The sequence below is a fragment of the Quercus robur genome, chromosome 1, assembly GCF_932294415.1.
Source record: "Quercus robur chromosome 1, dhQueRobu3.1, whole genome shotgun sequence".
NCBI classification, from domain to species: Eukaryota; Viridiplantae; Streptophyta; class Magnoliopsida; order Fagales; family Fagaceae; genus Quercus; species Quercus robur.
Genome location: NC_065534.1, coordinates 13,969,361 through 13,994,678, shown reverse-complemented (window position 1 = coordinate 13,994,678; position 25,318 = coordinate 13,969,361). Strand labels below are relative to the sequence as shown.

General features: G+C 33.4%; 2 protein-coding genes across 3 annotated transcripts; both read left to right on the top strand.

Moving 5' to 3' along the window:
* On the top strand, positions 1-12,054 carry LOC126722145 (peptidyl-prolyl cis-trans isomerase CYP71). Of its 2 annotated transcripts, XM_050425300.1 has the most exons (14): positions 1-316; positions 432-517; positions 3,140-3,228; positions 4,168-4,407; positions 4,537-4,658; positions 4,933-5,008; positions 5,153-5,260; positions 5,346-5,522; positions 5,699-5,916; positions 6,269-6,401; positions 7,323-7,546; positions 9,601-9,754; positions 10,562-10,727; positions 11,703-12,054. In XM_050425300.1, exons 1-13 carry the CDS (start codon positions 165-167, stop codon positions 10,643-10,645), a joined length of 1,863 nt encoding a protein of 620 aa, XP_050281257.1. In that variant the 5' UTR covers positions 1-164; the 3' UTR covers positions 10,646-10,727; positions 11,703-12,054. The 2 variants fall into 2 exon arrangements, with proteins under 2 accessions (XP_050281257.1, XP_050281263.1); XM_050425306.1 differs by lacking the exons at positions 1-316; positions 432-517 and having other exon boundaries at positions 4,160-4,407.
* A 4,960-nt stretch (positions 12,055-17,014) lies between these two features.
* On the top strand, positions 17,015-21,845 carry LOC126721235 (histidine-containing phosphotransfer protein 2-like). Its single transcript, XM_050424316.1, has 6 exons — positions 17,015-17,074; positions 17,530-17,660; positions 17,786-17,854; positions 19,661-19,732; positions 20,676-20,748; positions 21,670-21,845. Exons 1-6 carry the CDS (start codon positions 17,015-17,017, stop codon positions 21,712-21,714), a joined length of 450 nt encoding a protein of 149 aa, XP_050280273.1. The 3' UTR covers positions 21,715-21,845.
* Positions 21,846-25,318: the final 3,473 nt, after the last annotated feature.

Sequence of the window (25,318 nt, the reverse complement as noted above, 5' to 3'; positions counted from 1 at the left end):
TTCAACGACAACAGTCATAAAACGAAGAAGCTCTCATAGTTGTACTTGTAAGCCAGTTCAGCTCACTTCAGCTTGAAGCTCTGAATCACAAAATCAAAATCAAAATCCCCAAACTTTTTGAGCTCTGAATTCTCCTTCCAGAAAACGCTAGCGAATAGAGAAGAATGGAGGAACCTCAAAACGGCGCCGTAGGCTCTGCACCAGCAGAGACTGAAGAGGAGCCCATAGTCGGGCCGGGTCCTGCCCCGCGCGCCCGACCCAAGCGACCCCTCCAGTTCGAGCAGGCCTATCTCGACGCGCTTCCCTCCGCTAACATGTAAGCTTCAGTTTCTCTGCAATTTCTGTATTCTTTCAAACATGGTTTAGGGTTTAGGGTTTAGGGTTTATGCTTCAGAAACTCAATTGAATTTGGGGGTTTTTCACTTTTACAGGTATGAGAAAAGTTACATGCATCGCGACGTGGTCACACATGTGGCTGTCTCTCCAGCAGATTTCTTCATCACTGGAAGCGCTGATGGTAAAACCACACACATTGTTTTTGTGCTTTCTCTTAATTAGTAGAAATTTGTATTATGTGATATAGTGTTACTTCTTTTATGTGGTTGTTTAGTTAGCATTGGATATAAGTTTAGTGTGCGTTTGACATGGATTATTTTTGCCAATTTATTTTACTATTCAATTTATTTTTTCTACTATTCGTGGGGCTTATTGCACTTTTTAGTACTATTCATCAGATACTATTTCAGCTAACTTTTACCTTTATCTACAATATTTTCAACAAAATAAACTGATCTCAAATGGATACTTAGTGTAAATGCCCCTGGATTACTCGGCAACTGAGTTGCCTGTAGGTTCTACTAGCTAGAGGCGAGTACAAAGGGTTCCCGAGTTATATGTATGTATGTATATATATATATATATATATATATATGAATCACCTAGGTGAACCTTGGTGAACAATGAGTGGTTGAGACTTGAGAGTAATCAGTATGAAGGTGACAATGAAGTTTTTAAATGTTTTAGATTTTTGCACTTTGCATTCTCCAACTTGAAATACTTTTGTATCTTGAGACTGCCTAGTCTTTAAATGGAAAAGAAAAGGGGGGGCAGGGGGAGAAGACCTTTGAAGTTGGTTGTCTTGTCATCGTGATCGTCACTCATTGTCTCATAGTGTCACAACCTGAGAAAAGAGCTAAGACTCAGCATGCACCCACACAACACATGCACTCATAGAATCTAATCCAATCCAATCCAATCCAAATTAGGGTGTAACAATCTTCCCCACATAAATGACTGATGTATGTTCTCAGGTTTCATGTTGTGCTGCACTGTCTCCAAGCCATACAACATTACTAGGTTGCCTATGATACCATTTGTCATGAATCGAGTAAAGCAATATCCACATTTGTTTTGTAAGACTAGTTTAGTTACAATTAAGATTTCTTGTAATGGCTTATATGGTCCAAATCAACCTAGTGCATGCCTGGTGTGGGTCTCAACACATGTCAGCACAACATACACGCACCAATACAATATAACCCAGTCCAAACAATATGGGCAGTATCATGTATAGTCATAATCATCCTCATTCTCTTTACCAAGTCAATTTACTTCATGGAATTTGAAAGAAATTATGTGCTAAACTATGTTGGGTGCTGTAACAATACAAAGTCTTGGACCAAATTATTTAACCATTTAGGATATTATTCGTTTACATTAGTTTTTCTGTTTATTTGACTGACTGAACCTGCTTTATTTTTCTCATAGTAGCACTCAATTTATTTGACAATAGTTTTGTTTGGTGGGGCTATTGGTGGGGATAGCTAATAATACTAAATTCTATTCCATGAACTGACAACAGTTTCTGAACATGTTTTTGTGTGTCTTACACTTTGCTTTTATTATTATTATTATTATTTTGAAGAAAAATAGGGGGGAAAGGATTGACAGTAAGGATACACATGTTAGCAACTTTGTTCTAATTGAATGTGAGGTACAATATATGGGAAGATGCTTTTGAGTGATTCCAATGTAAGCAACACTCAAGAATGTGTGATGTGTTATTAAGTTAAAGTAGTTGAGGTTCAATTTTATTTATTTATTTATTTTTTTTAAAGTTAAAGTAGTTGAGATGGCAGCAAATGCTTGCTTGAAGTCAACCATCAAATGGAGTGGAGGATGGATTCAAAGATGGTTTTGTGCATAAATTTAAGTGAGATAGTGATGATCATAGTTGAGACTTCATGGTAAAAGATGTGGTGCCAACATATGTAGTTATAGGTTGTAATGTTTGAGACAAGTGAGAAAGTTGTCTGAGGGCGTTTGTTCATGTGAAATGAGTAGAAGGGGTGGCAGAAAAAAAAATTGGGTTCTGATTGGGACAAGTTGTTGCAGCCTTTAGTTATTTCAAGATAAGAAGCTGCATAGTCAAGAAAGGGAAAAGTGACTTTTCTTGCTGCCTTAATTGTTGGTTTACCTATTAAAAGAGAATTTCTTATGCTAGATATTTCCTTTGGCCATATGAGATGACTTGAATTGGTAAGACAATGTTTTTTTTTTTAATTGGTATGTTACACACATCCAATGGTCTGGAAGCCATGACCTTGCCCTCCACAGTTATAGGGGAAGAGGTGCTATATAAGCAGGAGTTCATTGGCTTAATACTAGACAATACTATGGTATTGTTTTAATTGTCCAAAAAATTGAAATGAAGCAATAGTGCAATACTTATTTGAACTTTTTGTAGTTTGAAGTGAATGGGCTCTTTATACTTGCAGCATATTTTGTCAGTAGTGATATCTTGGAATATGATAAAATTCAGTTAACTTATTTGAATGGAGTATCGATTACTCTATTTTTAGCCAAAAGAGAAAAGAAAAGAAAAGAGTATCAATTACTCTATCACTTTGTGGAATGAACCTGGTTGTTGTGGTGATTTCCCTAATTTTATTTTCCTTTATATCATATGCTTATTGGATCAAAGCAGTCTAGTGGAATATATGCTGTAACATTGTGACCCAATACAGCCAGATCATGTTGGGATATTGTATCTAATGGGATGGGCGTGTGATGAAATTACTCTTAACTTATCAGTCTGATTGCTTTATTCTCACCCTTTTTCCCTTCCCTCTTTGATTAGGGCATTTGAAGTTCTGGAAGAAAAAGCCTATCGGTATTGAGTTTGCAAAGCATTTTAGATCCCATCTCGGTCCAATTGAAGGAATAGCTGTGAGTTATTTCTCCTTATATGACTCCTTGTTTAAGCATGTGGAATCTTGTTTATCATTAATCCTTACTTTGATTCTCAATTCATTTCTTATAAATTATGTATATGCATAAGTTGCATGTGCTTCCTTTTATGCATATGTGTGATTTTGTTTCATGGAGTTAGTACTGCTCATAGCATCATGTCATTGGTCATTCTTTTTGGATTGCTGTTAGTTGAAAGCTATGAAATAAGAGTAACATTGTTTACTTTGGAGTCTGCAACATCATAGGCTACTTTCATATTCAAAATCTTTACTGGTGATGTGTTAAAACAACCACAATAAGTACCAGTTTTAATTTAAAAAGTGAAGTCATTTATGTTTAGGCATAGACAAGGCACATATGCCCGCACAACCTGAGTTTCAGTATCCTAAATATTGTTCATCTTGTTTAGAAATGCAGATTATGACCTGTATTAATTTTTCAATATAAAAATGCATGCAAAGTTGTATTTTGGAGAACTACAAACTGTTTCAATCTACTTCTCAAATAATCTTAAAATACAGATTAGTTCGATTTAGAGTAGTCGAATCACACTTATCAAAAAAAGAAGTGGCCCAATCGTGTTTTAGCTTCTTATGGTAAAGTGCAAATATGGCATATTAATTACTACTTCCATGTTTTACAAAATTTAACCCCCAAAAAGAAAATGTAAAAGCAACTATACCATCATGGCTGGCCCAGTGCAATATTTTGCCTTCAAAACTCTTTGTGCTAGTCCTCATGTATGTGGATCATAAGCAAAAGAGGCATTCACTTCAAAGTTTTGCTGGATAGTGCTGATGTGTGCAGTTTTTGTTAGAGTATCTATCTATTTGATATTTTTGTGTTTTGATTAGCTAGTGGTCAAATTTTTTTCATTAGTGCTGTCATCAACCGTGACATTTTTCAGCTATGCAGGTTAGCGTTGATGGGTTGCTTTGTGGTACTATTTCAAATGATCGTTCTGTGAAGATATATGATGTGGTCAACTATGATATGATGGTCATGATTGGCCTACAATTTGTTCCTGGTGCCATTGAATGGGTCTACAAACAAGGTGATGTCAAAGCGAGGGTTGCCATTAGTGATCGGAACTCCTCATTTGTGCACATATATGATGCTAGATCTGGTTCAAATGAACCGATCATCTCCAAAGAGGTGTGTTAGCAGCCTTGAAAGTAGCACACTTTTCAAAATTTTCTGATTATATGTATATATTCACTATACATGTTAAGTTTGTTTAGTTAGTCTCTTATATTTTATTTTTGGTTTCTATTTCCTCTTCAGATACATTTGTGCCCGGTAAAAGTTATGAAGTACAACCCTGTATTTGATGCTGTGATATCTGCTGATGTGAAGGGAATTATTGAGTATTGGAGCCCCGCTACACTTCAGTTCCCAGAAAATGAGTATATGCTCTATTCTACTCATAAAAAAATATTGGTGTTGTGTTTTTACTTATGTTAAAAAATTCATAAGGCTCGAATTTGTCTTTATGTTACTTGATGTACTCCTGTATGTTTCTTGAATAACTTTCTTCCTTAAATGGCTTGATTGTGTCTGGAATCGATTAATACAACCTAATATTGGAATCATCGTTTATTATTGCTTCATTTTTAGATATTCAAATCTTTCCTGTGCCTTGGATGTTCTAATTGTGCTTCTACTATATGGTTCTTGCAGGGTGAATTTTAGATTGAAAAGTGATACAAATCTCTTTGAAATTGTGAAATGCAAAACTTCTGTTTCTGCTATTGAGGTATTATGTACACATGCACTTTTAACATTTTTGGTCTACTGTTGGATTTAATGCATTTTGTGAATGCTTAATCTTCTTGATTCTTTTTTTTAATTGATTTATATATAAAAATTCACTGGTGGACTTTTTTGTATTACCCTTCAGGCGAGTCCAGATGGTAAGCAATTTGTGATTACATCACCTGATCGTAGGATAAGAGTGTTTTGGTTCAGAACAGGTAAACTAAGACGAGTTTATGATGAATCCCTTGAGGTAATGTAGTTTTTTATTGGAATTTCATTAAGGTTACATTTGTCTTGGAAACTCTTCTGATGATCATGTCTCTATTGTTGTTAAGGTGGCACAAGATCTTCAGAGAAGTGATGCTCCCTTATATCGGTTGGAAGCTATTGATTTTGGGCGAAGAATGGCTGTTGAGAAGGAAATTGAGAAAACAGAAAGCGCACCACAACCAAATGCAGTCTTTGATGAAAGCTCTAATTTTATTATATACGCAGCCCTCCTTGGGATAAAAGTAAGATATTATTGTCATGTAATTGGCAATACAACTCATATTCTAATTTATTTTTCTTACCAAGAAAAAAGCTTATTTTTTGTCCTATTGTCATTTTTTTTTTGCTGAATAATCTTATTGTCATTTTTAACACATCATTCTCTCTCTCCTCTGTCCTATTTTTGTTTTACTATTAGGTAGTAAACTTGCACACCAATAAAGTTGCCCGAATTCTTGGAAAGGTGGAGAACAATGATAGATTTTTGAGAATTGCGCTATATCAAGGTGACCGAAGCAGTAAAAAAGTTAGAAAAATTCCTGCAGCTGCAGCAAATGTAAATGAGAGCAAAGAGCCTTTGACAGATCCCACTCTTCTATGTTGTGCTTTCAAGAAGCACAGAATATATCTTTTCAGGTATGAGAGTTTGCACTTATTGACTGATAATGTTACCATTGCCTGAATTTAGTTATTTCTGGAAAGCATGCACTAGTATGTTCAACTGGTTACAGGTTTGTACTGATGACCATCAAATTACATATCATGAACTTAATTGTGGTGAAGTTTAGAATTGTCTAGAAGGGTGTAGGTGTATCATTTGTGAGATGTTTAGCGAGTACTCTCTTTAACCTTGGGAAGCGTGTTTGAGAATAACCGTTTTCCTAAATGCATTCAGAGTACTGTTTCATTTGATTGCTATTTATTAATAAATATTAAGAACTATATTTCCATTTAGTCTTAATTCTGACATTTTCTATGGTCCTGATAGTCAAAGAGAACCAGAGGAGCCTGAAGATGCAACTAAGGGAAGAGATGTGTTTAATGAGAAGCCTCCTCCTGATGAACTTTTAGCCGTGTCAGATATTGGAAAATCTGTGACAACATCTCTTCCTGACAATGTGGTGAGTTTTCTTTCCGCATTTCCTATTAAATTAGATTAAAATTGTTACTTGCAATCAAATTAAAGAAAAATTGTAGTTGAATTATTTGCATGAGCTCAATTGGAAATTCTTTTGTTTTCTTGTATCAGACCTCTTTTTTTTTGGGTTTTTATAAATAATAATAAAAAAAGGAAGAAATTCTGTTACTAGAAATTTTCCTGTCTCAAAAAAATTTTTGTGAATTTCAAAGTTGCAGAAAACTGAAAGTGGAATGAAAAATGCGCAAAAAAAGCATATTTTTATTAAGTATTTAAAAAAAAAAAAAAAAAAAAAAAAAACTATTTATGGGCCATTTGCTGGAAAAGTAAACATTTTTCCAGCCAAGATTTTTGATGTAGTTGAAAACTATGGAAAATTTCTAGATGTCTTTTTTTATTGGTTTTGATTTGTTAACTGTTAAGTGGCCTGCACATTTTACATTTCCGAAATTGTGTTACTGATTCTGAAATGACCTATATTTAGAAAAACAAATTTAAATTGCAATCCTGAAAAAAAGGCCCTTTGAGAGACAAAGCATTATTTATAGGTTTTCTCGTCAAATTGTATGTAGTTCTTCTGTTCATTCTGGATGGTGGGAGAATTGTTGGGTGTCAAGATCTCTTCACTGGATCTTATATCTTATCCATCCTAGTCTCGTATTGTTTCAATTTTTGAGTTGACATCCTGCAAACTGAAATTAGATAAATATTTTCTTTTGTGGTTCACTTTGTAGATTTGATCCTACTATCTGCTTGTAGAGAGTATAATTCATTTCAAGATGGGTGGATGTAGTATTTCTTCTTTTCATGCCATTTTGTGCATCACTTTACCTTGTCTGCATGAGCGCTCTCCTTTGTGTGATATGTTCTCTTATCTTTTCTGCTCCATTTCTTTTTGTCCCAGATTATGCATACCACAATGGGTGATATTCACATGAGATTGTACCCAGAGGAATGTCCAAAAACTGTGGAGAACTTTACAACACACTGCCGGAATGGCTACTATGATAATCTCATTTTTCACCGTGTCATCAAAGGCTTCATGGTACAGACAGGAGATCCTTTGGGAGATGGCACTGGAGGGCAATCTATTTGGGGCAGGGAGTTTGAGGATGAGTTTCACAAGAGGTTTGTCATTTTTTTTTTTTGACAAGCATTTAGCATTGGGATGCAAATGAGCTGAGCCGAAACCAAGTTTCACATTATTCAGGCTCAGCTTGGTAAGGAATTATCCAGGCTTGAGCTCAATCCGAGCCTCAAATTCCAGCTCGAGCTGGCTCACAGGTTGACTAGAGCTCACCATGTGAACAACAAACTAACACCAACCATGAAGCATCCAATCCCTTCTATAAACTTACTAAATTAAGGTGGTGGGCCTGCATAGTAGCACATGTTCCAATTACCAACTTTATTGTCCTAACCCTATTAAAGTTTTGAAATGGATGGAAAATGAGTGTTTTTCATAGAATAAGATTTTCCTCTCTTTAACATTGGCTACCAGTGTGGGTTTGACCAATTTTTTATTTTTTATTTTTTTGATAAGTAATTAAAATTTTATTCAATCATTAAAAAAGACTCACCCAAGTATAAACGATGTATACAGCTGGGGATCAAAACATTCAAGAACACAGATTACAAGCATCCACCAAATGATAAAATTAAGAGATAGTCAAATTACACTTCCTTGGGCTTTTCAAATATTGTCGTCTTTAGTCATCAATATCTTTATTAAGATTTTAATTACCAAAATAATAATAATAATAATAGTAATTACCAAACTATCTTTATTAAGATTTTAAGAAGGCTCACCATCAATTGTAGATCTATTGAGTCATGATAAGCCCATGTGTGAGCTTTTTCACAAGCCTTAACGAGTTTTGCTCAAAACTATTCAAGCTTGGCTTGTTTATTAAACGAACTTGAAATTAAAGCTTGAGTTTGTTGACTTGTTCACAAGCATAAATATACAAACACAAACAAACTTTATCAAGCTGAGCTCCAAGCTGTTCATTAATGGCATGGTTTGCTTGCAACCCTAATTTACACTAGATTATGATATGCATAGAGGAATGAGGCAGTTCATTATAAAGAGAGTCTATCCTGTGTGACAATTGAGACATTTCATTGTAAAGAGGGTCTATCTGGTGTGTTAAGTGTTAGGGTGTGAACTTTGGGCACAATTTTTTGTAATAATTTCCATTATTGTTGAAAATATCCTGCTTTCCTTTGAGCTAAACCTCTTATTTGTACTCGAGTTTCCTTTAGTCTTTGTTGATAATCCTATCTTTCATTTTTTTTTTTGATAGGTAATAAGAGTATTATTAAACAAACTGTAAAACAAAAGAAAGCAAATACAAGGTGTTCATGATAGTGAACACAAGGAAATGCAACAAACAAACAAACAGCATCAAACAACAAGAAAAAACTTAAAAGTGTAATACCAAGAGAAGAAATAAACTCCAAGATAGTGGATCAATCCGAGAAGCCCCAACACCTAGACCAATCAAATAAATTCTTCTGGCATAGAGGTTGTAATTGAACCAAGGATTTCTCAGTATCCCCAAAAGAGCGTCGATTTCTTTCCGTCCAAACAATCTACATCAAACAGCCAGGAACCATATTCCATATGTCTGAATTAAATTTTCCCTGCCAATAGCTCCAACAATACGCCAAGCTTTCCACAGAGCCTAGCATGACCCATTGTGTCCCAAAGATCTGAAACATATAAACCCACAGTGAGTGAGCTATAGGACAATGGAGGAGGAGATGATCCACAGTTTCCTCATTCTGATGGCACTGGAATAGATCTTGTATCTGTGGCCCTGACTCATGTCATGCTGAGTTTTGTTGTCATTGATGCTGTTGCGATCTTGCATGTATAAAAGAATGGCCCTGGTCTGCCTTCCTTTAAGTGTTTTTTTTTTGTTTGGTTTTTTGATGGACCGTCAATGAATTTAGATGTTTTGGAAGAAAAAGTTTGGTTTTACTAGTATGCTGGATGACTGGCAATAGGTTGGGTATGAGTGGAACCTTAAATAAATCTTTGGTTCTTTGATTAGAACTGCATTACCAAGTACTAACTGAGACTTCTTTTTGCTTCTGCAATTGATACTGTTATTTAGTTAATTCTCTGTGTATTAAGTAGAAGTTACATTGGATGAATCATTTGTGTTTTTTTGCAGTTTACGACATGACAGGCCTTTCACCGTGTCAATGGCAAATGCAGGCCCAAACACTAATGGGTCTCAATTCTTTATCACCACAGTGGCTACTCCTTGGCTGGACAACAAGCATACGGTTTTTGCTAGAGTTATAAAGGGAATGGATGTTGTACAGGTATAGTTGAGTTTGCACTTATGTGGTCACTGTTCATTACCTGGAATATTGTAGTATATCTCCCTTCAACTTGCATATGCAGTATGCATGGACACACAAACGCACCAAATAACCTGTCCAAGATGTGCAGAACATGATTTTTTGGGGGGTAAAATACAATTTTGGTCTCTAAACTTTACCAAAATTTTGGGTTTCATCCCTAAACTTTAAAAAGTTCTTTTTTCATCCTTAAACAATTGAAAAGTTCTTTTTCGTCCTCAAACTATTGAAAATAGTTCTTAATCCCTATTTTTGTCTCTATATTGTTAAAAAATCTCTTTACAAAGTTTAAGGATGAAAAAAAGAACTTTTTTAAGTTTAGGGATGAAAAACAAACTTTTAGTAAAATTTAGGGACCAAAATAGTATTTTATTTTCCTGTTTTGTTTTGCTATATTGTTCCCTCCCCCCATGTGATAAAGCTTCACAAAACATGATTGTTAATTGGAATGATTGGCACCTATTGCTACATATATTTTCCAACTTTGGGCCATTTATTCGATAACCTTCAATACCATAATAAAACTGAAGAGAGATTCTATGCTGTTGGATGTGGGAATTTCCAATAATTCTTTGGGTTTATAAGCTCATACCCATTCACACATGTGCAGCTCATACCCATTCACACATGTAAGGCACAAGGACATGTTACATGTGTACATATACAAGATCTATTGTTACATATTGTTTGTACATTTCTCTGTTTCCTTTTAAGAATCTAAAAATCAAAGATTGACCAATGTCTGAAACTCTTGAACATTGTTGACAGGCTATAGAGAAAGTGAAGACAGATAAGGGTGATAGGCCATACCAAGATGTGAAAATTCTAAATGTGACTGTTCCCAAGTCTTAAAGTATCTCGTTTCTGGTGGTTGATCTGTCGAGATCTGGTTTGTGGTCCTCATTAATGTCCTTTGGCTGCAAAAGATTGTCAGGTAAATGCCTTGTCTATCTTCTTTTGGCAGTCACCTGCAGTTCACTTGGGACTATATTTGAGGTTCTATGTTTATATATATATATATATATATATTATTATTATTATTTTTTTTTTTTTTGAGAAATAAATGTACACATAGGGGAGAGGGGATGAGGTTCTTACACAAAAGCACACCACAAAATTCACTTAAAAGTTACCAAGTCATGGTAACTTTTAAGGAAAAGTAGAGGAAGATAGGAGTTAAAAACTGTTGAAGGATTGAATGAAGAATGGAAAACTGCCCGCTGATGGCGTATAGGTCCTTGGGGGGTAAAGTTCCACTGTGTTTTGTGAGGAAACTTCACTGCTATAAAGGTTGCATGAAATCTGCTACCAATGTGACTGGCTGACTGCATAACTGCATTTTCTATTATCTTAGAAATATTTAGGGGAAAAAAAAAAGGATCCTACCACCTAGATTTTTTGTTATATTTGTAAGCAACCATTTACGCTTATTCTTCTTCTTCTTTTTTATTTTTTTGGTGGGTAATTAATAGCTTTTATTGATAAGGAGGAGCTTTGTATATTGAGTACAACCTTTTTTAGTAGCTTTTATTGACAAAGAGGAGATACCTTATGTATACAAAAAATGTATACGCAAACAACAAGAAGCAAGCCATAGTCCCAAATTTTTTTGGAGTCAACTACGGATTGTTAAAAAAATAAGTTGGGGCTAGCCATGTGTGTACATAGAGTACTCCTAAAATTACATTTCGGAAGAATTACACTAAAAAAGAGAGGGTTTGTAATTTCTATAATTGAATTCATAACACTAGTTCCAAACAAGTGTGACCACTCAAATAGTGATCTCAAAACTAAGGATTTTTGCTTAACACCTAAAACTTCCATTCCATTGAATGTGCAATTGTTCCTCTTCCTCCATATTACCTGCAATCATTATTATAGCTAACAGCAGATTATGTTCCTTTGCCAGGTATGCCGTGCTTGCATGTGAAAGGAAATCAAAGAGTAACATTACTGAATTTGTAGCCTTAGCTGAAAACGTCTTGCTGAACCTATTTTGGGATCTTGTCTATGTACGAATAGTTTCTCTTGTTAGATTTTAGTTTTAGTTTTCTTTTTGATAGGGAGGTAACCTGTAGTTGGAATGTTATCTTAATGCTTCCCGAATTTGGGAGGGAGGTTTTGCATTAGATAAACTTTTTCTTTTATTATCATTTTATATCATTTTACTTAAAAGATAATTGTATGTTGCTATTTGTATAATATTTTATTCATTAAAAAAATGGTAGAAGAAAGATACAGTGGGTCAAAATTCATGAACAGATTGTGCATCTGAATGATAGCTCATCTTTTTCTTTCTATCTATCTCTGATTTTCTAGGCTATATTTAACCTATGATGAGCTGAGAACAGCTATAGAATTGCAAGACCAAAATGAGAATTTTCCATCCTTTTTTGCTTTTGTGTATTTTTTTTGACTCCGAGTGCTGGTTTTGCCCTTAGAAAGAATGGACTTCTTTTCTTTAATCACAATTCCCATTTTGTTTTTGGATCGTTAGCATCAGCTTTCACAAGAAGTCTGATGTTTTAAAAGTCTATCAACATTATTTTTCAATGCTTTGTTTGCAACCCTTTGGTAAGTTATAAGTGGTTGACAGTAACATTGTTAACAATCCTAATCTGGACCTCCGGTAGATGAATAGGGAGTTCCACAATGTAGAGGATCACCTCTACTTTGAGGAAGTTCCAGCTTTTGGGATTCATAGTTTGTGGTGTGGAGCAAATATGCTGCACACAAGCCTTGCTTATAAAAATAATCTATTTCTCTCATATATGGAGTGTCCGTTTGGAAATAACTTATCTATAACTGAAAGTGTGCTAAAGTATGTTTGTACTTTTAAAAAAATGGTAAATTGCAAAATACACTCCTAACGTTTGGGGTTGCTTGGATTTTACACTCTAAAGTTTGAAAGATTGGATTTTACATTTTGAAGTTTACTTCCGTTAGCAAAATTAGTCCCTCTATTAGTGGTTTGCTGACGTGTCTGTTAAGTGCCACATAAGCCGATGAAGTGTACTAGTTGATCCAATTAAAATATAACATATGGATATAACAAATCTGCGTCAAATAAATAACTTTGAATAATTAGAATAAAAACATTTTTTTTTAAAATAATTAAATAAAAACTATAAATATAATAATTCACTTTCTTAGCAACTATTGTGATGGGTTTCTCAAGGGAATTTTTCACTTTCTTAATGTCTTCTTCCCTTCTGTTAAACTTAAGCCTTTGCTCGTAGAGTAAATATTAAAAAATGTTCATTTCAAATTTTGTGAACATCAATTATTTCTCACACTTCAACAATCAAACCAATAAAATATCAATAAACCACAAACCGATGTGTTCATCAGAGAGAGAGGGAGAGAGTGACGAGGAGATTAAACTAGCGACGAAGCAGATCGAGTGGTGGCCAAGCTTCACGCAGCCAAACTTTAGTAGTATGGCTCTCTCTCTCTCTCTCTCTCTCACACACACACATACACACAAGTTTCTCTCTCCTAAGCCCGATTCTCTCTCAAGCTCAGCCATGCCGGAACCTTAGGAGTACAGCCACCATACACGGTAGCACAAGACAACGGGGTCTCCACCACTGATGGCCACCTCTCTCTCTCTCTCTCTCTCTCTCTCTCTTTGTGTTTTATCCTTTGGTTGATTTGGTGATTAGTTTATGAAAGCTTGAGGATTTCATTTGGGTTTGAGAACTGAGGGCTTGTAAAAACGTGAGTTTTGATATGTGCCCTGTTGAAATTGTTTGTGTTTTTTATAAAAGGGTTTTTAATTTGATTTGTATTTTTTGTTAGGGGTTACAAAATTTGATACGACCTGCAGACATCAGACCTGCAGACCCAACATGACTAACCCATGTATAAATAGGTAATGGGTTGAGGCTGAACAAGTTCAGGTTATATTCGAGTCGACACGGCTGACCCGTTTAATAAACGGGTTGTGTTCGTGTTCAATATGTGAACTCGTCTAACCCGTTTAGCTTATAAAGGTATTATCTTTTGTTATTATTGCTTAATTTTTTGTTATAATTATATATTTATTACTATATTTATAGTTGTAATTGTAATTTAATTTTAAATATATGAGAATTGATAATAAGTTATTCAGATTAGGTATGACCTATTAATCAAATGGGTTATTAAACGGGTCATTTATATTGACCATTACATAACTTGTTAATTAAATGAGTTAAAAGTGTCGTGTTGGGTTGACTTGTTTAATGAACAGGTCGGGTTAGGATTGAGAATTCTTAATACGTCTATTAAACAGATTAGGTTCGAGTTTACCCATATAACTGAATACTTATGACTCGACACGACACGACACGAACCCGACCTATGAACACGAATTACCACCCCTAATTTTTTTTTGTGCCTGTTTTGATAGAAAATCTTGATTTCTTGGGAAAATTTTGAATGCCCAAAATATTGTATTTTAAGTATTGTGGTTGTTGCTTTTGCTCATTATTGTGTTGGGGTTTCTTGGGAAAATTTTTTGTTTGGTTACCTTGAAAATGCTAGGATTTTTTTTGTTCCTGTTTGTTTATGGCTAGATTCATTTGGATTTTTGCTTCGCTTTGTCATTTTTCAGTGTTTGTTTGGAAAGAGATTCTTGATTTTTTCTTGGGGAAATTTCGAATAACCAGAAAATTAGAAATGGTATAAAAAAATATTGTTAAAGATTTATTTTAATTTTAGTTAAAGACATTAAATAGTTAATAATACATGTCACCATTTAATTGGTCCAACTAGCAAATGTCACCATATGATGTGACTTAACGAACACATCAACAAACCACTAATGGAGGGGCTGATTTTGCTAACAGAAGTAAACTTTAAGGTGTAAAATCCCAATTTTCAAATTTCAGGGTGTAAAATCCAAGCAATCCTAAACGTTGGGGTGTATTTTGCAATCTACCCTTAAAAAAATTGAAAATTTGAGAAAATGCTGGATTAAGTAAGATTTTAAAAAGTTATACATAAAAACTTAAAGATAAGAGTTGAGTTTATAAATTGATGCCAAAAAAACACGGAATGTTTTGTCCATTTCCACGCAATTTTTATGATATCTTACTTATCCTTGGTCCGATTTCAGTTGATAATAAGTTGTCATTTGAAACTTGAAATGTATCTATATGCTCTAGCAATGGGATAAATTCACTTCAATCAAATAATCAAATTTTTGGTCAACTCTAGGGTTTAGCCTGAAATTGGTCAAGTTCGCCATTCTTAAGCATTCTTCACAAAAATGGATGTATTTTGACTTCGGTTAACCACAATTGGATTTCAAAGAAGTTTTTCTCCGTTCAATCAATACAAATTAACTTTTAGTAAATTTTGGGATATGATTAATTTAAAAATATGATTCCAATCGTCTCGAATTTTACTAAGAGATTCCGAAAAACCTAGAAGCGTCAAAATTGGGTGATGATGCTATAAATCATATTCCATTAAAGAAAAAGTTCAAAAAGTGATAGCTTGCTTTGATTAGTCAAAGACATCAATTTAGTCCCATCTTTTAATTTATGGAAGCTTAGTTATGATATTAATTATTTCCTTTTCTAACATAATTGAATATAGACAAATGTCCTTCAAACTTTGTGACTTTTATAAGAACATTTATGACCCTTAATTATAGTATTAACTATTGCATTTATTCTTTATTTAATAGGGACTATTGCATTTATTCTCACATAATGGATTATAATGGAATATAGATAAAACTTTCTTTCAAACCAGTCCATAACACAATTCCTTCAATTTATGTGTGGTAACTCAAATAATCATGATTTTTTTTTTTTTTTGGAGAAAAATAATCATGAAATTCAATTCAAGTATACATGAATATTTGCCACAATAGTCAACTAATGTGTTGGAAGATATTTATCATTAAAAAAAAATTCTTCTAAAGTTGAGAACATAATTCCTTCAATTATGTGTGGTAATTCAAATGATCATGAAATTCAAGTATACATGAATATTTGATATGATAGACAACTAATTAATGAGTTCGAAGATATTCATCACCAAAAAAAACATTTGTTCATTGAAAATTTTGTCATCATTTTTTCTTTACTCTATCAATGGAGACCATTTAGCCTCATTGTAATTTTTTTTTTTGGGAGAAAAGCCTCATTGTAATTAATCTCATATTCTTCATAAGAACTTAATTATCAACTCATATTTTTATTATACGGTTAATAAATCATAAGAACTTAATATATATATATATATATATATTCTAAGTAAATATACAAACTAAGCTTTAGCTTAGTTTATGTCAAAATAACATTCTAACCGTTCCCTATCTATATGATATACACATCCCAATGGGTTGTATATAAACATAGAAATGATTTTTTTTTAATACCTTCTAGAAGGGACATAACAATTGAGTACTATAGTATGTACATTAGTGTCCTTTTATTGGTGATATGTGTAAGAAAAAAAATGTACTTTATTTTGATGTGAAGAGGCTATGAAGAGCTAGAGATAAGATAATTTTATACTTGAGGGGTTATTTTTTTTTATATTATTAAATAATTATTTATCATGCTAAGAACTTATAACTCAATCGATATTTTCCCATATTTTAGACAATTTCAAATCCCTCACCCCTAGCTATAAATGTATTAAAAAATATGTATTTATTGCTCTAAAAAATTTATAGTTTAACTAATATTTTTTGATATTTCCAACGAAAACATTCAAGTTCAAATTCCCCGCGCATATGTATAAAAAATATTTATTTATCATAAAACTGGAAAAACTTAAAATTTCTCTGTTTTTTAAAAACTTTCACATACATTTTTCAAAAAAGAGAGTGTGAGCGCGTGTGATATTGGAGAGTGGTTATTGCAAGAGTCACGTTCTCCATGAGAGAGAGAGAGTTGTCTTTGTAACTGATAGGAATGAAGTACTTACCACGAACGGAAGAATGCAGTTCTGATTACCAAAGATGGACGAAACTGCCAGTTTTGAAATCTGGTGATGACGATGGCAATGCCACTCTTTTCGAACTGAGACCATCATTATCCTCAGTCTCACACTATACACCAAGTGCATGGAGTGTGTGACTGACAAATGGTTCAAACTGAGTGAGCCTTTGCTACTATATAAGCAACACCCTAGAAGGTGAGCAAGGCACACCTCAATACTTCTTCTTTGTATTGCTATTATCTCTCTCTCACTTTCAGAGCCAAAAAAAAAAAAAAAATGGTGGGAACTGATCTCAGGCAGCAGCTCAATAACTATATCCAGTCCATGCGTGATCAAGTGAGCTCTGATCAAACCCAGTTTTTTGTTTTAATGAGATAATAGTTATATTATTTTTGTGTGATACAGTTGAAGATTTTAGATTCTGGGGTTTGGTTTGATTCTTGTGATTTTTCCAGTGAAACACTGATTTAGCTAGCTACTGACTTTCTGTGGTTATTTTCTTGATTTGGTAGCTAGCTGAGAACCCAAAAGAAAACAAGACCAGATCATTTGAATGAACCAAACTGAATTCCTTAATCTAGAACTGGAAAGAAATAAACTTTATCGAGGATGTATACAACTAGAAGTCTGTTTTTCTCTTGCCACCAAATAGATTATTTGGAATGGGAGGGGGGTTTTAACTTATTATAAATAAGAATGTGTATGTCATAGTGGATCGTATGGAAAAATTTTGAGAAAAATAATATTTTTAATTAGAGAGAGCATGTGACCACCATGCATGTTACTTGCAGGGAATACTGGACAGCCAATTTCAAAGCGTGCAAGCTTTGAAAACTGAAGAGAATCCTCACTTTGTCTTGGAAACCATCACTGGATTCTGCAGTGATGCTGACAATGGCATTGCACAGATGACCAGATATCTGTAAGTTTTTATTTCCAAATCTTCTACTTTGCGTCTAGTTTCATGTATTTGGTTTTCTGCTCCTTCTTTCTTTCCTTCTTTGCTGCACATTCTAATTAATTTTGGTGCATTTGATCTAAAATCAGGGAAGGGCCGGTTGTAGACTTTACCAATTTGACTGGTTTATCTCACTTTCTAAGGGGAAGTAGCTCAAGGTAATCATCTTGATTATTTTCCTGAATTACTACTATATATATATATGCAAAGTATTTAGATCCTATTATTGTTTGCATGCAATTAATCCGAGAACATCATATAAAAAAAGATAGAAAAAAAATAATTGTTAAAAAAGTTTCAAATTAAGACATCTTGGCAGTCGGCATGTGATAAATGAATCATTAATCAAGAATTTTCTGATGTAAATGTAGATCTAGGGCTTGCATATATATTTACAGAACAGTATGAATCATGCATTGGTTAAGACCTTCTGTTTTAGACATATACATGTGTAATATATGCATTATTTCCTTAACATTTAAAAATGATCTTTAGTTAAGATTGTACTAATTTAGACATATTGGGAAATAACATGTAAGGTACATATCCAAAACAGTACCTTGGAGCAATCATTGTTTAAGCTTTTTTTGTTTTAGCATATTACATCTCCAAAACTTTGGGGACATTCATATGCCGAGCGTTATCGAATTTAGCATATTAGATTTCCAATTTGATGGGAACAATTATCTTTATGACTTTTCCAATTCAGCATGTGTGTTGTTTGGCATATAAATAGACACGTGCACATTTCATTAGCGCATGAGATATATATATAATTTTTTTTATATGTACATCTCCAAAAATTTGGGGGCATTTATAAGTTGAGCGTTATCCAATTTAACGTATCAAATCTCCAATTCAGTGGGAACAACTATTTTTATGGCTTTTCCAATTCAGCATATGTGATGTTTGGCATATTAGTAGACGCGCACATTTCAGCGCGTGAAATGTACATATAAATTTTTTTATATGTACATCTCCAAAACTTTGGGGGCATTCATAAGTTGAGTATTATCCAATTTAGCATATCAGATCTCTCCTTTGGCGGGAAAAACCATCTTTATGGTTTTTCCAATTCAACATATGTATTGTTTGGCGTGTAAACATACGCGTGCAAATTCTAGCACGTGAGATGCACATATAAAATTTTCAAAGAAAATATATAACTAGTCCACCTAAAAGGCATTGTTCAATTTTTTTCCTCCTTCAATTGATCTTTCTTCTCAGACTCGGCTCCAACATGTACAACTACACAAAATAAGTGAAACTAATCTTTTTTCACATCACTTCTACATCTAGGGCAGTATCCTTTTTTAAATTTTAACCAATTGTGTCTTCCCTTGTTGCCTTCACCAAGCCCTCCTCTTATAATCATGATCTCATGGTGCCTTCCCATAATTTGAGCACTCCTACAGCACACAAATTTTGTTGTAGAATATGCTTTTCTGTATAAGTAAACGATGATGTTTCTTCAAATTTTTGAAGTAAATCTAAGAATCTGTGATGTATAACAAAACCAATAAAGTGCTACTTTCAATATAATTTCTCCCCTTTCCTAAAGTAAGTTGACATATACATTAATAGAAGTTACATCTTGGTATTAAAATCATAAAATGGTATGCAAAGACAATAAGTTTGATACAAGTCTCTAATAGTGGTGGAAGTTGTGATTCACAGTGATTTTATTAGTAACATTATGAAGATCAAATATTGCTTATGAGTACACCATCCAAGCTGCTAGCTACACATAAATTTTATATCATGCAATATGAAAGTCCAAAGCCATAGACTGGATTTCTGCATGTAGAGTGATATGTGATCATCGGTACACATATGATGCAATTAATATGACTATAAATATTTTATCCCCTTTTTATCTCATTGATGCTTCTTTTCCCATGCCATTGTTATAGTTATTGAATTCTGATTGAATCTCAATCTTCTCTGTTGTATTGGCATTAAAGCATTGGTGGTGTTCGAATGGCCCTTGCTTGTCGTGATCTCCGACGTGCTAGCGAAGCCAACAACAAACAAGGGTAAGAAATCACTTTCTTTCATTGCCATGCTAATTACACTACAATATTCACATGTTCACATCATATTCAAAAATCTTGACCTCATCAAATGAATGTTTATTTTCAGGAAAATATACTAATCAACTTGCTATATCATAAACCTGGATGCATAACAAGCACTATTTTTTTACAATCTACCACCATGCATTTTCAAACCATTAGCTTTTTTTAATTTTGGCATTCTTGTGTCGACATATGTGTAATTTACTGATATAATTGATTGTAACTAGTTCTTGGACTCATAGATTTATGAAATCAAAAAACGAGTTTTCATGTTATCGTGTCCAACGCAAATAATAACTGTATCACCTTAATTATATAAAGATGTATATAATATTCAAATACAAAAGGTATAAGCACCTGGTCTAATAAATAAACTTAACGTAAAAGAAAAGGAAAGGGGATATACACTAACACATATTTCAACGAATTGTTTCTATCCAATTTCTAAGGAAAATTATTAAAATGTCTTAATAAGATCATGTGTATAGAAATTTTCAGCAATATAATTTTTCTGCATATTGTTTACCACATGTATGCTCGTGAAGGTGCTATTTACCTCATACTCTATGACGTCTAATAATAGTTTACATTCAACTTTAATTCAATGTGTTTACTAATTGTATGTCTTTATCAGAACGTCCTTAATTAGCATGTAATTGTTGGAAATAAGAACTGAAGTTTCAAGATGATGAGAGAATTTTATATTTATTACCCCCTTCAATTAACCAAATGAAAAAATTATTATGTACTTTACAAAGTGCATTTGACACAACTCTAAGCGCTCTCAACTTTTTTCCTCATGTTTCCTTTCCTTTATAAACTTGTCATTTATCTTAATTAATCTAGCTAAAATCTTTTTCCTCCTAAAATACTCCATTAAGGTAATTTTTTGTGCTTTTAGGTGCATTGAAGGCATGGCCAGGCTCAAGCATGAATACAACTCTCTGAAGGAAGGTCTCAATAACATTTCTCAGGTAATGGTTACTTTGAACTTTGATCTATTAGGTTTAGTACATGTAGTGTGACACCTTGAGTTGTTTGTTTTGGATTAGATTAAGTGTGTTTTGTGAGCATGTGTTGAGTACTACATTATGTGTGTACTAGGTTGAATTGGGCTATATAAGTGAAGAACTCTAAGTGTAAATTGATCAGTCTTTTAGGGTATAGTGTAAATGTGACTTAATGTTTTTCTCTGGTCATTACATGTGATATACACATAAAGTGGAATATCTTATCATATACAAGATATAGTACTCATGGTGCATATTAATATACATAACCAAACCCTAAAAATCTTGTAGAAAACAAGGAATAAGTCTTTGGAATATATTAGAGAAAGAGGAAAACTCAAAGAGGTAGACATTATTAAAAACCAAATAATATGTAAAAGCAGCACATATTTAATACTTGAATCTTGTTATTGATAGTCATGCACTCATTTGGCTTCAGTTAAATGTTTTTTGTTAAATTCTTTAGATCAATGCATTGAGATATATAAAATTTAATACAAAATAATCTAACCTTATATGTGTGTGTATATATATCTTAGATAATTAAAATTAGGGCTTTGCTTAATCCACTATCTTGAATATCTGATTCATTTTTCAAGAAAACCATAAAATGTTTTTTGAGTGTGATGAAACTTTAACGTAGCAAAAGAAAAGGTAATATTGAGGAAGAGGTTGCAAGCTCAAGTTTAATTACTTGAAGCACAAGTATGTAGTGTCATCAATTCTCAAAATTACTTTAGATCCCTTCATTGATCCAGTAGTCTGAGTTCTTTGAATAAATCTATTTCTATCAATTTTTATTTTGTTTGTGTATTTTTGTTATGTTGTGCTGTTACTTGTATATAGTATTGTATGCTTGCTTAACAACTTTGTTATTCATTACAGATCGAGAGGCAACTTATCGGCAATGCTCAAAGGGGACGCCAGTAGAGAGCTGGCCTGTATTTGCTCCTGGTGCATCTATTGAAGATCAAAGAGAAGGAGCATCTACTGAAGATCAAAGTCTCCGTTTCTATATGCTGTCTTTTAATTCAATAAATTGGCTCACTATAAGTGTGTCTGGTTTCGACTGTGTGAGAACAGTTTAGTGACTCGTTTTATTATCTTTGCATGTTTGAACATCAGTATTGTCCAATATCATTGGGTGTTTTATCAAATTTTAAGACTGCTTCCTTGCCATTCATATGGTGATTGGTGAATACATAGGGCTTTTAAGTTTAGATTAATGGTTATTACACACAATGTTTACATATACACAAACAGAAATCTTGTTTTAAAAACATGATTTCAATTAAAATTATGAAATTGTGTTTCATTTCACAATTATAACTGAAATTGTGTTTTCATTTCACAAGTTGTGTGTACGGCACTGTAACTAATTGTGTGCAACAATAATTAGCATTTTTTAAACTATTGGTTGGTATGTTACACATGGTTCTGGTGGGTTTGGTGAGTATTGAATTCAAGAACTCACCATTCATCTCCCTTTAACAAGGGAAGTGTAATTTAAGTTAGAATTTATTAGAGTAAGTAGCTTGCAATAATTACTACCTGATGACCATCATCAGGTTTAGTATTGCAACATCCTCTCACAGGCTTACATCTTGAAACCATACCCTTCTACTAGCCTAACCAAGGAGTCAGTCCCAATCCTGTAGAAAATTCTAATAGAAGAAACAGTTAAAATAAGTCTATATTCACAAAACTTTTGTAGTCTTAAACTCTATATCAGTAAAGACTGTAACCTCAACAAACAACTTGTTTGCCTACCACAGTGACCCCAACGAATGAACTCATTCACTACAACCTAAAACACAAGTACCCCAAATAACTCTTTGAGGATTTTACAACAATAAATTTACTAGTGGAAGTTTAAGATGTTTGTGGTTTGGATGAACAACACTTACTATTGACTCAAAAGAATATCTCGGTGATTAAGGCTCATCGAGAGTAACATTTAGGAAGAGATTTTCTGAAGTTTTGGCTATCACAAGAGTAGCATGGCAGCCTCTATCACTTTCAACGTTGTGCAACAAGGGCTCTTTTAATATGGTATAAATAAGGTTAAGCCATTAGTCCTACAAAATTAGCTTTTATTGTTTGTCATAATATTAGTCAAGTGAACTTGATATTTAACTTTCAGCCAAGTGAATGTTGAGCAAGATTCTTGCAAACTTTTTATTTCAAGTTCGCTTAAATGGGTTTTCTAAAACTTGATTTCTTCAATGCTATTTCTTGACTCGTACTCAATATAAATCCTATGTTATTTCCCCCTCACCTTATCCCACTTAAGAGGTCTTTTAGACTTTTAGATCCCCACAATCCACCCTTTTTAAGAACCACACATTCTTATATTGGACCTACCCATCACCCCAGCGAGTAGATTCGTCCCTAATACCATTCTGTCATACCTAGATCTATCATTGACATGATATTGTCCTCTTTGGTCATGCAAACCTCAAGGCTTTAAAATATGACACTAGTCCAAGGCCTAATAGAGAGCCCAACTCCCTCTACCTTGGCAATGTGAGATTCAGTCAAGATCTATCTAGTTCTCCCCGCACCCCACAACCCCCCCCCCCCCCCCCTTCCACCTCACCTCACTTAAGAGGTCTTTTAGACTTTTGGGTTTCCACATGTAAACATGAAATAAATTTATTGCATTCTAATAAAAAAAATTTAGTTAATAAGTAAGAAACTATCTTCTTCTTCGTTTTCAAAAATAAAACAATCAAGAACAAACAATTTGCATACTCTACCAAATTCTGCTTTAAAACAATCCAATCATTTTGTGATCATGTTAACTTGTTAAAACTAGTTTTTGGGTTGTAAATCTATGAATAATTTACTTGCATTTGCTGCTTGCTAAATAGAGTTAGAGCTATAATGTCAAAAGCCATGATCTTTATATTAGTTCCCCTGTAGTCTGTAGAAGAGATCATTACAATGCAAATTTCATGTTTGTTTCAACACATAAAAGGTCCAGTTCCCATTTCGACGAAGGATGAGATACTGCTAGAACTGGAAGCAACTAGTCTAAATCTGGTTGATTGGAAAATTCAAAGAGCCATGTTGCTGCCATTTTTGCCATGCAAGTTCACTCATTGACCTCCATGATATTTGTGAAACCAAGTTAAACTAGAAATCAAACTTTGATTTTTATCATTAATCGAAATCCCCGAATATTAAATTTTTTATACAGACTTGATGACTAATTATAAATGCATGATAGGAATCTAATTTTATTTGCAGATGCCTCTGTTCAAGTTAAATATTAAAGTATGAAAGAACATATTTCTGGATGCTCCGTTAGTAGCCACTAGCCGATGTCCCATGCACGGGTACAGTATAAATTTATTTTAAAATATTTTATAAAAAAACTTTAGTTTTTCAAACACTTCAAGACATACCTAAAGCTGCATTTGTTTGTTTGGACAATTGCATTTGTGCCCAACAGAATTACAATGAAATAGCAATCAATGAAATCAATAGTAAGTGGAAGAAAGCACCAAAATAATATTGAATTATCTTTGGATACTAATACTTGTTAGAGCTTGAAGACTTTGAAACTTAAGCACCTCTCATAAAGGATGAAGAGATATAAAGACTTTGATCTATATTTTAAAAACAAAGGATGAAGAGCTATACATAGCCTAATAAATTCATATGTTGACATTTCAATTTTCATATTTTCCTATTCTCAAATTTGATAAAGATTAAAATATGTCTATGGGCTCAAAATAAATAAGACAAAGATAACGTTCTTACGTTTATGTTTATATTGTTCTTTTTTTAGGCCTAATTGTGAGCACCCCAATAAGTGGCCTATGAATGCTATCACGTCTGCCAACTAAATGGCTCTCTTGTGTTTGATTTTGTGTGGTTTGGACTATTATTTCTTCAAGAAGAATGTCAAAATGATTTGGCAAGACAACGTGTACCAACACAAACTTTTGAGTCACATAATCAAAATGAAATCCATTGCAACTTTTGAGTAAGCATGGACTATCAATCTAGGTAAGGAAATACATGTTCGACTTGTGGCATTACAAAGGTAGTAGATTTGCTCGTGATGATTACCCAAAAGCCACATGCCATTTGAGCGAGCAGTAAATGAACAACCGTGTGGAACGGATTTGTTACGATGATTTGAAGTATTCTTCCTAACCAAAGATGAAGTAGGTAAAAATGCATGTTCTAACCTAGTTATGAAGCCTAACAAAGATGATAAATCCTTTTCTTCTAACTTGGTGGTGTTTCTCTTTCTTAAAAGTTCCTTAAAATAAAAACTAGAAATAATCTTACACTACTTTTTCAAAACCAATTTACAATCACACACAACAAACATGTCACTAGCAACCAGAGAAGGATCTCAATGAGAAGTTCATATCCATTGATTTGCTTGCATTGTTAATAGATATATCAGTGAGAAAGAACAACCGTGTTTTTTTTTTCTTATGATCATCAATAAGGATTTTTAGAACCATGTCATTAACATTATCATGGTTTAACGGTAAGGTTTTTTACTTTTTTA

Coding starts and splice junctions, on each gene's coding strand:
- LOC126722145 (XM_050425300.1), top strand. CDS start 165: ATGGAGGAACCTCAAAACGGCGCCGTAGGCTCTGCACCAGCAGAGACT. Junction 3,229..4,167: donor GTCCAATTGAAGGAATAGCT/GTGAGTTATTTC, acceptor TCAGCTATGCAG/GTTAGCGTTGATGGGTTGCT. Junction 5,523..5,698: donor CAGCCCTCCTTGGGATAAAA/GTAAGATATTAT, acceptor TTTTACTATTAG/GTAGTAAACTTGCACACCAA.
- LOC126721235 (XM_050424316.1), top strand. CDS start 17,015: ATGGTGGGAACTGATCTCAGGCAGCAGCTCAATAACTATATCCAGTCC. Junction 17,661..17,785: donor GCACAGATGACCAGATATCT/GTAAGTTTTTAT, acceptor ATCTAAAATCAG/GGAAGGGCCGGTTGTAGACT. Junction 19,733..20,675: donor GAAGCCAACAACAAACAAGG/GTAAGAAATCAC, acceptor TTGTGCTTTTAG/GTGCATTGAAGGCATGGCCA.